The 14,418-nt window shown below is 50.2% G+C and overlaps 1 protein-coding gene across 1 annotated transcript in view; it reads right to left on the minus strand.

The window, feature by feature from the left end:
• FOXE1 (forkhead box E1) overlaps positions 1-655 on the minus strand; it is a 2,086-nt gene extending 1,431 nt beyond the window's left edge. Inside the window, 1 exon segment of the mRNA XM_023760383.1 lies at positions 1-655. This exon segment is cut by the window's left edge and continues 106 nt beyond it. Coding sequence (XP_023616151.1) covers positions 1-655 — 655 coding nt within the window.
• Between the last annotated feature and the right edge of the window lie 13,763 nt (positions 656-14,418).

Below are 14,418 nucleotides of genomic sequence, written 5' to 3' on the forward strand. Positions count from 1 at the left end.
GCGACGCAGCCGGGTAGTAGACCGGGGGCGGCGCGGCGAGCGACGGCGGGGCATAGCCCGCATAGACGGCGCCCGGGTACGGCGGGCGCGCGGCGGGCACGGCGCCCGGGAAGATGGCGGCGGCGGCGGCGGCGGCAGCGGCAGCGGCGGCGGCGGCGGCGTCGTGCATGTAGGCCGGGTAGGTGGAGAGGTCCGAGCGCTTGAAGCGCTTGCGGCGGCGCAGGAAGCTGCCGCTCTCGAACATGTCCTCGGCGTTGGGGTCGAGCGCCCAGTAGTTGCCCTTGCCCGGGCGGCCGGCCTCGCGCGGGATCTTGAGGAAGCAGTCGTTGAGCGTGAGGTTGTGGCGGATGCTGTTCTGCCACTTTTTGGGGTTGTCGCGGTAGAAGGGGAACCGCTCGGTGATGAACTTGTAGATGCCGCCGAGCGTCAGGCGGCGCTCCGGCGCGTGCGCGATGGCCATGGCTATGAGCGCGATGTAGCTGTAGGGCGGCTTCCCGCGCTGCAGGGGGCGCTTCCGCCGCCGCCCGCCCGAGCCGCGGCCCGCCGCCTCCACCGGGACCCCGGCCCCCGCCTCACCGCGTTCCTCCTTCACGGTGGCCAGCGCCTCCGGCTGCGGCGGCGGCTGCGGCGGCGGCGGCCCGCTCTCGGCTGTCATGGTGCAGCCGTCCCGTCCCCGCCGCGCGCTTCCGTCGAGGGGCGGGGGCGGGTCTGAGAACCGCAGGCCCGGCGCGCAGGGTCCCGGGAAGGACGCCGGGCTCCTCGGCGGAGAGCTCCCGCGGTCCGCGCGGGCTGGCGCCGGAGCACGAGTTCCCCGGCGGGGGCGCGCTGGAGGCTGGGCACCCGCAGCGTTCGGGCTGCCTCTGTGCGGACGGAGCGGCGTGTCCTGGGCACTGACGGCTCTGCCCGTGTTTGGGGGCGCGAGGCCAGGCCCCGGCAACGGCGTTGGGACCCGGACTAGCGGAGCGGTCCTTTGGCGCCCGTGCCAGGCAGTCAGCGGGTCTGGCAGGGGTCCGGGGGCCGAGGCGCCTGCACGGGTCTGGGCTTCCCGCTGATCAGAGGATAACCGTCGAGGTCGTGCTGCGGCCCGAAGGCCAGAAGGGCAACGAGTGAGGGCGTGTGCACTCTGATGGGGTCGCTGGGCCGCGCCCCGGAGGCCCTGGCTGCGGACGGCGAAGAGGGCCAGGAGGCGAGGCGCGGGCCTCGAGGTCTTGGCTCGGGGCAGGCGGGACAGCCGGCGACTCCCTCTCCGCAGCCTTGGCCTCCACCGCCGACACCGCAGAAGAGGCTCTGCCCTGCACAAACCCGGACCGGCTCCTCCCTCCACCGGCTCCTTCTCCTTAAAGGCGCCAGGAAGCTTAGGGCGGCGCCCGCTCCCCGCCCGCCCCCCGACTGCCCGCCCCCTGGGCCCGGGTGCACCTCTCCAGGTAGGAGCAGCTGTGATGGAGGGCGGGCGCCCCAAACATCAGAGCGGGGAGGGTGCTGGGAGCTCCCCCGGCCGGCCTCCTCTGCACGCCGCCGCCGACGGGGAGACTGAGGCCAGGGGAGGCCAGGGACTGTCTTGGGGATCTCGGCGCCCGAACTCAGCGCTTCCGGACGTTTCCAGCCTCTGTAGGGCGCTGGGACCCACAGGTGAAAGAAAGGGTTTGCTTTCCTTTTTGTCCACCGAGGGTGAGAACTGGCCAGGACGGTGCTGATTCTTGTTGGGTGGGGGACGGAAGGGAGAAGACTTTCCAGGTGACGGCTCCCAAGGTCTTTCAGGGATGATTTGCAAACCCCAGTCAAGACTGGCTTGCCCGTTCCTCCTCCAGTCCCGCATCTTCCAGAGGAGGGTTCCTGGACCCAGTAGGGGAGTGACTTGCCATAGCCCCGCCGTGGTGTTGCTGCTGGGGGAACCTCACACCGTGTCTGACTGCGCTGGAGACAGCCACTTTCTCTTTGGGTCGAGGACTCCCCCACGGTGCGGAGGGTTTGCGTCTCTAGATTCCTTCTATTGCCGATATTACGGGGATATTGAGGGAAAGGCCGCCCGCGACCTGCAGTCATCTGTCTTTGGGTGACTCGACCCCTCTCTGTATGTATGATGGCGAGTGGCGCGCAGCTTAGAGGATGAAGGCTGGGCTTCTGCCCTCTCGCGGTCACAGGGCTCCAAGTGACTCCCAAGACCCAGGGGGCAGCCGAACCGCCCCTTCCTCAGCAGGGAGTGAGGGCTGCGAGAGGTGATGGCCGCGTCGCGGGTGTCTGCTTTCCTGCTGCCTGTCCCCCCCCTCCCCTCCCGCAAAGGCGAGCCTCAGGCCTCTCCCGAGACTCCCTGCGGCAGCAGCCCCGCCGGCCAGGGTTTGCTACTTGGTCTTTTCGCAAAAAAGACCTTAGGGATGTCCCTTCCTCGAAAGCCGGACCTTAATTTTCTGCTGTGTGAATAGAGGGTGGGAGGGCACGTGCAGAGCTTGGAGGTCTCTTCTATCCTCAGGACTCCGGGCTTTGGTGCCAAATCCAGAGGCTTTTGCCCGGAGGCAGCTTTCTGCAGGGCCGCGGGTGCAGGGTGGGGCGTAGCCTTTGGGAGTTTTAGTCTTGTTCTTCGCGGGCGGAGAGCTGGGGGCAGGCTCAGCCCCGCCAAGCATTGGGCAACAATCTTCGGAAGAAAGGCAGAGAACCTCCTAGATCCTTGCTTCGCCAACTCGGGATGTGGAATCGATTGCACGATTTGCAGGAGGACCTATTTCTGTGGATAGGAGCTAGCACGACTGGAGTGGGGCTTTTCACTCGCCCAACAAAACCCCCAGCTTCCTTCTTCCAAAGTAACACGGACACGAAAATCCAGGTTTAATCAAAGGGGAGAAAAACAGTTAAATATTTTTTTAACCGGATTACATCATATCAATCTTATAATACGTGATTTTGTGGTTCCAAGATTCTAGAATAAGATTTCCAAATTTAAAATTTTGGATCACTATCCTAACGTAATTCCAAAAATCAAAGAATTCATATTCTGTAATTCTAAGGTTTCATGACCAGAAGTCTAAATTCTTTTACTGTAACTATATTCTTGTGATCTTAAGCTTCTGGTCAAAGTGTAAAAGCATATTCCTCGTATTTTAAGATTCTGGGACTAAGATTTTTGTGCCTGAAAATATATCACTTCTCGAGATTTTAGATATGTTTGCAGCTCTAAGGTGGTATATATTACTTAATTTGAATTTCTGTCTAGGAATGTCTAATTGGAAAATTTGGCTCCTCTTAATGCACAACTCTCTTCTTCCTTAAGCCTGAAATGCTAGTACTGGTCCACTATTCTTTAACTCAAAGAATCTAATTCTAATAGTTATTGTAATAGTCATGACCATTGACTTTGGTTACATGAGTTTATGATTCTGTACTTCAAGCTCCAATGGCTAAAGTTAGAAGCCTTCATGTCTCATGATTTCTTGATCCTCAAGGTTTCTTGTCAGTGGACCCATTCTTCTAGAATTCCAATTCCTCTTTCTCAAACTTTGCTGTGACCAAGCAGACCAAGAGTTAGCATCCCAAGATTAGCAATCCCAAGATTCTAAGATTTTCATGAGCAAAAGATCCTAAAGAGTCTAGTCCATGAATGTTTTATTCTAACGAATTATTTCAAATTTCTGTACTTTGAAGAATTGAAGGATTTGATGAGTGAACGGTGACAGTTTACCCGTTTGGATCAAAACTATACAAAAAGATCCCCTTGGTGCCTGGGCATTTCCTTGCTTTCTTCTGGTCAAATCTGCCCCTCTTCTCCGGGGAGGTGCTACTTAATGTTTTGTAGGGGTAACAGACCCCATTGAGAACCATTTGAAAGCTACGGTTTAGGTTCCAGTCCCTTGGAAATCATTCTCCTTGGTCAGCAGGGGTAGGTTGGCATTGGTGGGTGATCTGCATCTGCTTTGTGTCTGCCTTCAGTCCTGTGTGTATCCCCAGCACCCTTTGGAAAACCCTGCTGCCCTGAAGGATATTTTAATATGTAATTTTTGTGTGTGTGTGAGGTTGGGGTATGTGTGGGGGGGAAATGCTGGTAATCTGTAGAAGCCTCTGGCAGCTTTCTCCCGATGACTTCTTTGAAGTGCCCTGAAGGATTTGTAAATATAAAGGAGGAGATCCAAGGAGTCGTGGCAAATTCCTCCCTATCCCTTGACCCACCCAGATGCCCTTCATGCAGGTTCAGAAGTAACCAGCTCTTCTCCTTAAGGAAACCTTGGACATTTGAGCTGGAAGGACCCAGGCCCAGATTGGCAAGGGGCTGGCTTAGAGTGGTGCAGGGAGGGTTCAGCACTGAAAGGGAAACTTAGATATTGGGGCTCCTTACCTCCCGGTGGGCAGCCTCTCCCCTTTTCCTGAGTTCTCAGAGCCTCACTTGTGCTTCATGGTCTGGCCTGGCCACCCGCCTTACCCTTACCTTACCGGTGGCAATGGAACCTCCTGGCCCCATTGCGTGCAAATCAGATCCAAGAATCTCGATGCAGTGGCAACACAGTGACTGGGTTACTCTGGGACCATCACTCAGGGTCAGAGCTGTATGGCCTCAGAGAGCAACAGAGCAACACCCTGCCATGAAGGGGGTCCCCTGTCGCAGCACTGCCGCTGCCCTGCCCAAGGGCCAGGATTGCAGCAGCAGGGTGGGATGAGAGCTCTGACTCTAGCTAGTTCATTATCGATCCCGAGGCCTTGAGCCTTCCGCTGCCCTTCTTAAGCCTCAGTTTCCCGTGTGTTAAGTGGGGGGATTCACAACCTGTCGTCCCTCTTCCAGGGAGTCCAGAGGATGAGGTGGGGCACATCGCTGACCCGAGATCGTTTTCTTCGTCTTTTAAATTGTTTTCAGGGCGAACTTGGATGTGAGGAAAGACAAGCTGGGGAAAATTCAAGCCGTACCCACCTTCGGGCAGAGATGAGATGCCGCTGGCTACCTGGAAGAAGTAGCACTTGATTAAAGTAAAGTGTTTCTGCGGCCTGGTGGGGGTGGGGGTGGAGTGGGTTTGCTTCGGGTGCTTTCTCGCCGTTGGTTCACTTAAATACTGTGAAGAGAGAATTATCATCTCCCGGGGATCGGACGGAGGGACTGAGGCCCAGAGAGGGGAGCCTTCTGCTCCCCACAACCAGCCTCTGGGTTCGCCTGGAGGAAGCACCTCACGTTTCTCTCCACTCCCAATGTCCGCGAGTCCTCGGAGCGGGGAGCGGGGAGCGGGGAGCGGGAGCTCACGAGCCGGCGGGGAGCTCAGCGGCGGCGGCGAAAAGGGCAGCCAGACTTGAACTTGTCCGACCTCCCGCAGAGACAGGGACCCCAGGGGAGCCTGAGCGGGGGCGGGACCTTGCCCCCTCTCCCAGGCGACTCCCCCAGGTGACTATCTCAGGCGCCCAGCGAGCCTTCCAGAGCCGCGGACCGCGGAGCAGACCGAGCCCGGCCACCGGGTGGGAGAGAGCTCGGCGTTGGCGATGGCCCGGGCGGGTGGAGGTGGCGGTGGGCAGGCACAAGTCCGTTAAATTCCGGGACCGTGGGTGCAAAAGCAGCCCCTGGGATCGTCCAGCGTCCGGGTTTTTTGAGTTTGCTGAGCTCTTTGCACATCTTTGGGACTCTGAGAAGCCTGGGATTTGCACGGAAGATTGTGGGGGTCATTTTGGGCGGTAGAGCTCAGGGTTTGTAGGCTATCTCAAAGGGGAAATGCCGTAGCCTGGATTCCAGTTCAACCACCCGAGACAGGAATACAGGTCTGCGTAGACCCCGGCCTCTGATTGGGATCTTTGACTCCTCCAGCCTGTATGGCAGCCGTCAGAGCAGCTCCCCCTGCAACGCAGTCTAGGTTCCCGGGTGCGGGTGGAAGGGGGTGAGTTCCGTGAGAGCTAGCCAGGTGCCTCAGGCATTCCCCACCCTCCGAGACCCCTGCTGGGCGGGCTGCTTGCTTAGCCCCCAGGGCGTTAGGCCCGGAGTCAGAAGACACTTGCACGCACGGGAAGGCTAGGCACTCAGCTCTTTTCTGGCCCCTTCCTTCGGATTTTATGGGGGGAGGGGGGTCTCTCTCTGTCTCAAGGCTGTGTGTTTCTCTCGGGCTCACTGTTGGTCTTTTGGCCTCAGTGTGTGAATTGGCTTGTGCATATCCTCCCTTTCTGGGCTCTTCTCCCCAGTCACTACTGAAGAGAGCCTGCAGGTGTGAAGGGAGCCAGCTCCCATATCAGCTTCTTCCCTCCTGGAGGCTGGACAGTGGCAAGGCGGGGACAAACTCACATCCACCCAGGAGGACACTGGAGCAGGTGGGAGTCATGATCCTCAGGCCTTTCTGCCCTGGCCTCTTGGAGCCTCCACTCCCTCTGCTCTGCTGAGCCTGGCCCCAGCTTGTTTGGATTTTGGCACTTGTCACACATTTTATGGAATAATGATTTGGTTATGTGACTGTCTCTTCTTTGGGAGCTCCTCAGTGGCAGGAAGTATGGTTCCATGCAACTGGGCACCTGAGTCATTAGCATAGGGCTTGGCCCAAGGTACAATATGGCCCTGCTGTGAGAGCAGGTTACCTAGAGACACCCAGTCTTGGATCAGTATCTTTGTCTGCCTCTTTCTAGCCATATGATCTTTGGCCACTTATCCATTCTGGGCCTCAACTTTTCAATCTATAAAATGGGGATAATAAAATGATGTGGTAAGAGTTGTGAAGATTAGCGATATTAACTGCAAACACATAAAGTCTCTTCTATGTGCAGACACTGAATATAAAGCACTGTACATACATTAAATACACTAACATTACCAGGAGATCTGGGGGCAAGTCTCAAGTCTGTCACTAACTGGGCATTGGGGGTTCATCCTGGAGAACAGGCAGAGCACTGGATTTGGAAGACATGATGACTGGATAGGCCTTCTGGGCAGGTGGGCAGCTGGAAACGAGCCCAGAAGCAGATGTCTCACAGGTAATAAGGAGGGCATGAGGGAAGGTGCAGACTCAGACAATATCTGTTATCCAAGATTCAGGTACAGAGGCCTCTGGGATGATGCTGGGGCCATCTTAGAGGGACAGTTTGGCCAACTTGGCCCTACTGGACTGAGGTCTAAGGGCCTCACAGGGGCAGCCTAGCTCCCTAGTGTCCTTGAAATGTAGGGCCTGGGGTCTGCATGCAGCCCTGGTTTTCTGCTCAGGTAGTTCTGGTCCAACCTTTTGGGCAGGAGCTTTGGGGAAAGCTTCAGTAACGGGCTGGGCATAGTCAGAGGCACAGTCCATGTGCTACTACCCAGTAGGGTAAGACTCCAGGATCCACAAGGAAGGTCAGGGAATCCAGACTTGCCCTCCTGATGTGGGTTTGGACATACTCCAGAGTAGGGAAGAGGTGAGAGACTGGGGTCCTTTAGGGAGCCTCACCCTTGGTGGGTGGTATATGTGGCTCCTCTGTCTTCCCTGAGCCCTAGCCAGGCCAAACTGGACCCAGGTGGTGGGACCAAATGGACTGCTGGGACTTGGCTCTGGGTCAGTAAAACAACCATAGTGAAACCTCTGCCCTTCCATGACAGCTGGGCAATTTCCAATGTCTTTGATATAGGTGATGCTGCTATGAATGTGTTTGTATAAAGAGCTTTTTATTTATTTAGGAATATCCTTAAGATAAAGTCCTAAAAGTGAGATTTATGGGTTTTGGAATATTTTGATGGCTCTTAATATAGTGCTATCAAATTTTCTCCAAGGACATCTTGCAGTGGTTCTATTGCTCCCTTTTTCAAAGTTCTAACTTTCTCATAGACCACCTACTATTTCCTATATGTGGTTTGTGGAACTGCCTCTGATTATTAGAACACTAGAGGCCTGTTGCACAAAGAGATTCGTGCAAAGCTTTCCCTTCCCCTGGCTGTTGGCACCGGTTTTCCTCCGGCACCTGGGACCCAGGCCTTCACTCCGGCCGGAACTGCCTTTGGTCTTCGCTGCTGCTCTGGGCCAGAGCTGCTTTCAGTCTTCACTGCTGCTCCGGGCTGGAGCTGCCTTCGGTCTTCGCTCAGATGCTTCACGCCTATGTATGCAAATTAACTGCCATCTTTGTTGGCGGTTAATTTCCATATCGCACTGATTAGCCAATGGGAGGCGTAGCGAAGGTATGGTCAATTACCCTGTTTGTCTATTATTAGATAGGATTTGCTTGCCAGAGATGATTGACATTGGCTTTACCCAATGAATGGGCAAAACAGTCAAAGTATAGGTAAGCCGCTCTACCTCTTCCTCCAGGTTCACTTTGCTGACCACCTACTACTTCTCCCTTCGAAACTGGTTTCTGTCATTGAAAAAAAACTAAACAGACTAACAGTGATGGAAGAATTCCACCAAGAGAAGAAAAGAGTGTGTCCCTTCACACCACCCCCTAGCACTATTCAGCATTTTATCAATGATTTAGAAGAAGACACAGAGGCAAGCTGATTGGGCTTGCGGCTGACCACACTGAGGTGCTGATGCTGGTAGCTGACAGTTACAAGAACTGGAACAATCATCAGGTTGGGAGACTGAGCCAAAACCAACAAGAAGTCATTTTAAAAAGTGTTATGAAAACATTATAACATTTCAGGTGACAAAACAGGAAGAAAAAGTCACTCACATGCCAATTACCTATCATTCATCTACTAGGTTTTTCTATCTTTTATGTTTTTTTCTCCTTTGTGTTCTTACACACACACACACACACACACACACACACGTACATGTTTATATAGGTGTTGCCATAGTATATGCACAATTCTGTAATCTTTGAACATAGTGCATTTGGTTTGTTTTGTAAACATAACTACATGTTGCCCTTTACTTCCCATTTTTCATCTGTAATTGTGAATGAAAAGGTCTAGTGTTGATTTAACCCTTTCACAATTGCTGTGCAATTAAGTAATTTACAGTATCTTTGATATAGGTGATGCTGCTATGAATGTGTTTGTATGAAGAGCTTTTTATTTATTTGGAAATATTCTTAAGACAAATTCCAAAGAGTGAGATTTATGGGGCGAGGAACATTTTTGGTTCTTAATATAGTGCTACCAAATTGTCTCCATGGACATCTTGCAACCTACCACACTCAAGATAATTAACCTTAATTGCCCCTAAAATTTTCCTCGTGCTCCCGTGATTGATCCAATCCCCCCATTCCCGTTATCCGCAGGCAATCACTGATCTACTTATGTCACAATAGACTAGTTTGCATTTTATAGAATTTTACAAAATGGAATAATAGCACAGTGTGTTCTTTTTGTCTGATTGCTTTCACTCAGCATAATTATCCATGTTGTGATATCAGTAGTCTCTGAGGAGTCTCAAGGGCACTGGGGATACCAGCATCAGGAGCCTCCTTTGAATTGCAGGCATTGGTGGATGGGAGGTTCTAGAGATAGGCCTCCTCTAGAGCCTTGGGTTCCTGTGCAAACTCCAGGCCTGGCTCTCATTCTGGGTCTGAAGGGGTTGATCAGGTGAGCATTGTGGATTCTTCTGACAACTCTTGTGGATGGTGGTGATCCGGACTATGAACAGGAAGGCTCGGGGGCTGGGGGAATCACTACCTGACACCCAGCAGCACTGGGGCTCTTCCCTTGACTGAGTAGAATCCACCAGGCCTCAGGTTGGGATGTTCAGTCTTTTAAATTTTGCCCTTTTTAATAGTATCTCATTGTAGCTTTAATTTGTATTTCCCTCATGACTAATAATATAATTATTATCTATTGCTATGTAACAAATTATCCCGAAATTAGTGGCTTAAAACAACAAACATTTATTATCTCACAGGTTCAATGGGTCAGGAATTTGGGTGCGGCTTAGCTGGGTACAGCTAGCAGAATTGACCCATCTGAGCTTAAAGTTGCTTTGGAGTAGTGCTGAAATAGGAAAATGGAAGAGAAGAAGAAATGAAAGAGCAAAGGGCCAGAAAAGTGGACAGAAGAAAAATCAAATTAAGGGACTTTAAAGAATTATTTTTCAGAACAATATAGTAGTCCTTAAACCAATCGTCAGGCTATAGTTCTGCTGAATGGAGGAGTTTAAATTTTTTTGATGATGCTGGAAAACAGAACATTTGTTGAGCAATGTACCTGTATCAGGCTTTGAATAGGAGCTATACATGTCCATTGATTTAATCAACCCCCATAAGAGTCCCATTTTATAAATTTACAAATTAAGATCTCAAAAGTTAAGTAAAACTTGGCCAAGGCCATGAGATGGATTTGAATCCCTTCTGTTTCCTGCAAAAGCTCATGGTATTTCTTAGCAGTAACCTAGTGTATTAATGCATTATTATACTTCCAACTCTACCTTACAGTGTCCTGTGCCTCCAAGACCCATAAGGACTCTGAGTGAGTTGTAGTGGGCAGGAAGAAGCATAGATCCCCGATCAGTCAGGTCGCAAGACGTGGCAGTCTGAGTTCTCCTTGGAGATTGAGCTGTGTTACAAAACCTCTCCTTTCTGCATGTCTAACAGGCTTTCATGGCCAGTAGGTCTTTGCCTGGCTACCTCCATGAATGGAAGAGTCACTGGTGGCCCCGCCATGATGTCCTCTTTCCAGTCAGCACCCCTACAGCACCCTTAAACACGATAAATCTTGGATGTGAAGCTGCTTCAAGTTTTAGCTCCAAATCATGAATGGGTTTGAGGGGGTCCAGTCTCCTTTCCAACCTCAGTTTCTTCAACTATCGAATTGAGGGGTAAGAGTTGGTTGGATAGGTTACCCCATGGAAGAGAAGACTGCAAAATATGCTCTAGTCCATCTGAGCACTAGGCATGGTCTGTTAAGTCTCCTACAGGTCTTGCATATATACTTATGACGACTTTTCAAATATGTCTAAAGTGCCATGAATAAAATGTAAACTCATTTAAATATGTTAGTGCAGTTTTGGTTAGTTTTTAGACATGAAATTTACTAAAGTATCTACATGTATGTGTGCATGTTGTGAGAACTGTGCAATTTATAGCTGATAAAAACATATCTTCACACTCGAAATGATTGAGAAGCACTAAGACATTTCCCATGATCTCTCCAGCCAGATGGAGTAATATTAAACAGATTTAAGAACCAGTGTAAAATTACAATTATACAAGACAAATGAATAAGTTGTAGAGATCTGCTGTAGGACATAGTGCTTATAGTTAACAATATGTGCACTTAAAAATGTGTTAAGAAGGTAGGTCTCATGTTAAATGTTCTTAACACACATGAAAAAGGACACCATGAATCTTTTGGAGATGATGGATATGTTTGTTACCTTGACTGTAGTGATAGTATAACTGGTGCATGCATACGTGTAATTCGTCAAAATGTGTACATTAAATATGTGCAGTTTTGGGTTCTATTATGCTTCAATCAAGCAGTCAAAAAAACAACAACAGCCCTAACCTGTTTGGCTCAGTGGATAGAGCATCAGCCTGCGGACTCAAGGGTCCCAGGTTCGATTCCGGTCAAGGGCATGTGCCTTGGTTGCGGGCACATCCCCAGTAGGGAGTGTGCAGGAGGCAGCTGATCGATGTTTCTCTCTCATCGATGTTTCTAACTCTCTATCCCTCTCCCTTCCTCTCTGTAAAAAATCAATAAAATATATTAAAAAACAACAACAACAACAAAAACTAATAAGTCAGAGTTATTGACCAATCAGAGTGTATGTGCTGGACCAGGAGCCCAATCAGAATGAAAGTCTGCTAAGACAGCATCCCTCATCCCTGATGCTTGAGGCTTTAGAACCTTTAGTTGAAGAATCTTGGGGTGTTCCAGGGGAATCCCAGGGGAAGGGCTGAAACAAACAGGAAAGGCCGAGGATCCCAGGTGAAGGGGACATGGGCAGGAGTGAGAGGGGACCAGATAAAACCTCCTTTGGGGGTGAGTGTGGTTTTTGAGAACAGTGATGCTCAGTGATGCTGACCTAACACCAGTAATGGCCAAGCATCCTCATCTCCCTGTCTCATTCAGTTTTCACAAGCACCTCACTTTGTAGATAGGGATGTGGAGGCCCCAAGAAGGGGAGGAATACAAATACAACCAGGGTCACAGAGCTGGAAAGTGCCAAAGCCACTTTGATTGAAAATAGGGTGTGATTCCAGGGCCTTGTGGGTCTTGGGAACTGGCTCAATTTACATAGAGAGAGCATGGGTTTGGGTGCTGAGGAGACCTGGGTTCAAATCTCAGGTCTGCCATGTCCCAGCTGTGTGATTTCGGGCAAGTTACTCTTTTGAAGACTGTTTCCTCATGTGCAAAATAGAGATTACAGGGTCCTTGACCCTACAGAGCTCCTGTGAAGGTGAAATGAGTGTCTCCGGGTGGAGCCTGTAGTTAGTGCCTGGCAGGCAGTGCTCCTCTGCTGCCCCACCAGCTCCTGATGTTGGCACCTTGATCAGTAACGAGAGGCCACGTACTCCAGCTCTCTGCACCCTGTGCTTCCCTGAGAAAGGCCTGGAGGGTTTTCCTCAGTTGAACAAAAATAAGGGTGTTGGCAAAGGTGAGGTTTGCCTACGGCCCAGGCCTGAAAGTTGGGGCCCCCTCCCCCAAAGTGCACTCTCTCTCACACATGGGTGGGGCCTAGTCAAAGCTGCTGAAGGCCCAGTTTGGATGCCCTGAGTCGCTCGCCATGCCTGACTGCATGGGGTGTCAGTTCTGCCTTGTTCCTGCTGCATTCCGGCTTCGTATGTCAGCACCTCATGAAAATCTTCCAGGTTCTGGCTTTGAATAGCCCCTTGGCTGCCTGGGAGTGAAGAGGCTGGCTCTGTTTTGCTTGTCAAATCATCTGCTTTGTCTACGGGCAGGTAAGCTGGGTTCCCCCACCCCCTTACATAATACCCACCGGGCCATCACTGTCAGGGCTGATTCTGCCCAGCTCGGGTTGAACAAACAGCCGTTTAGACCCACCAGCTGAGGCCGAGGCCACGCAGTGGCAGGAGCTGCTATTCTTCCGGAGCAGTTTGATGACAGGCTCTGAGCAGATGCCTGCCCTCCAGTGGGGAAGGAGCTGAGCTCTGACTTGCCTGTCTCAGCCGCGGCAAATCCCCCTTTCTTAGCTGAATCAGACCTTCCAGGGGACTCCCACTTTCACTCCTGATCTCGCTGGGCATGTGATACAGGGAGTGGGCAAAATGAAATGAGCGGGGAACCCTGATATACAAAGAGCCCTGAACGTGTACAGAGAACCCAGTGGTCTGCCAGATTTCTTCTTTTGCCTTAACTGCTAGGAGACTTGGAACAAGTTCAGTCCTGGAGGCAATAGTTAACTCATCCCAATTGCCAGTAACATCCTGTGCTCCTTTTAATTGGTTCTCGTCTTAGTCTTTAATCAATCTTTTTAAATGTATTTTTTTTATTGTGGTGAAATACAATTAAACATAAAATTTACCTATAGAGGGGGTCAGTGGGGGAATAAAAGGGGACATCTATAATACGCTCAACAATAAAGATAAATTTAAAAAATTACCATTAGTGACCTTTAGTACATTGACATGCTGTACAGCCATGGCCACTATCTAGTTACACATTTCATCGTCCCCGAAGGAAACTGCTTACCCATAACCTGTCGTTCCCTGTTCTTTAACTTTTAAGATGTCACAGATTTCCTTGTGAAGTGAGTAGGGGGTATGGATTCTAAATAAGTATAATAAATAAAATAATAGTAAATATGAATTCCTTAATATCAAGGGCAACTCAATAGCTTGTTAAGAGTAAAGGTTCAGATTTTCAATTAGCTCATAAATGTATTTTATTTTCACATTTTATTTGGGATTAAAATTTTTAAAAATTGTGGTCAAGAACGCTTGAGATGGATTTTGGTTGGTTCGTAAGTCTCATTTAATATATAAATTTTCACTCCATCTTTCATTTTTCCTTTGGAATTTATTTGTTGAAGAAACTGAGTTATTGGTCTTATAGAGTTTTCCACATTTTGGATTTTTTTATGGTGTAGTTTAACATGTTTATCTGTTTTCTGTATTTCCCATATATTGGTGACTAGGGCTGAAAGTTTATATGATATTAAACCTTTTAATTCATGAACATGTTTCATTTATCATTTTAAAAATTGATTTTTAGAGAGAGGGAAGGGAGAGGCAGAAATAGAAACATCAATAAGAGAGAAACATTGATGGGTTGCCTCCTGCACGGCCCCCACTGGGGATCGAGCCCACAACCCAAGCATGTGCCTTGACCCGACCTGGAATCAACAGGCTACCTCCTGATGCATAGGTTGACACTTAACCACTGAGCAACACTGGCCAGGCTTGTTTATCATTTTAACTTAGGTTTTTCTTAATGTCGATCAATAAAGTTTAAAAATTTTTCTTCATAAAAGTCATGTACATCTTATTAATATTACTTCTAATACTTAGTCATTTTTGGATAAAATTTGAAATGTTAGCTGATCCTCCCCCCCCCTCCCGCAGGCCCCCACCTGCCGCAACCTGCACAGCGGGTTTCAGGATGACCTGTAGGAGGGC

This window comes from Myotis lucifugus, unplaced genomic scaffold (genome assembly GCF_000147115.1).
Source record: "Myotis lucifugus unplaced genomic scaffold, Myoluc2.0 scaffold_180, whole genome shotgun sequence".
In the NCBI taxonomy this organism is placed as follows: Eukaryota; Metazoa; Chordata; class Mammalia; order Chiroptera; family Vespertilionidae; genus Myotis; species Myotis lucifugus.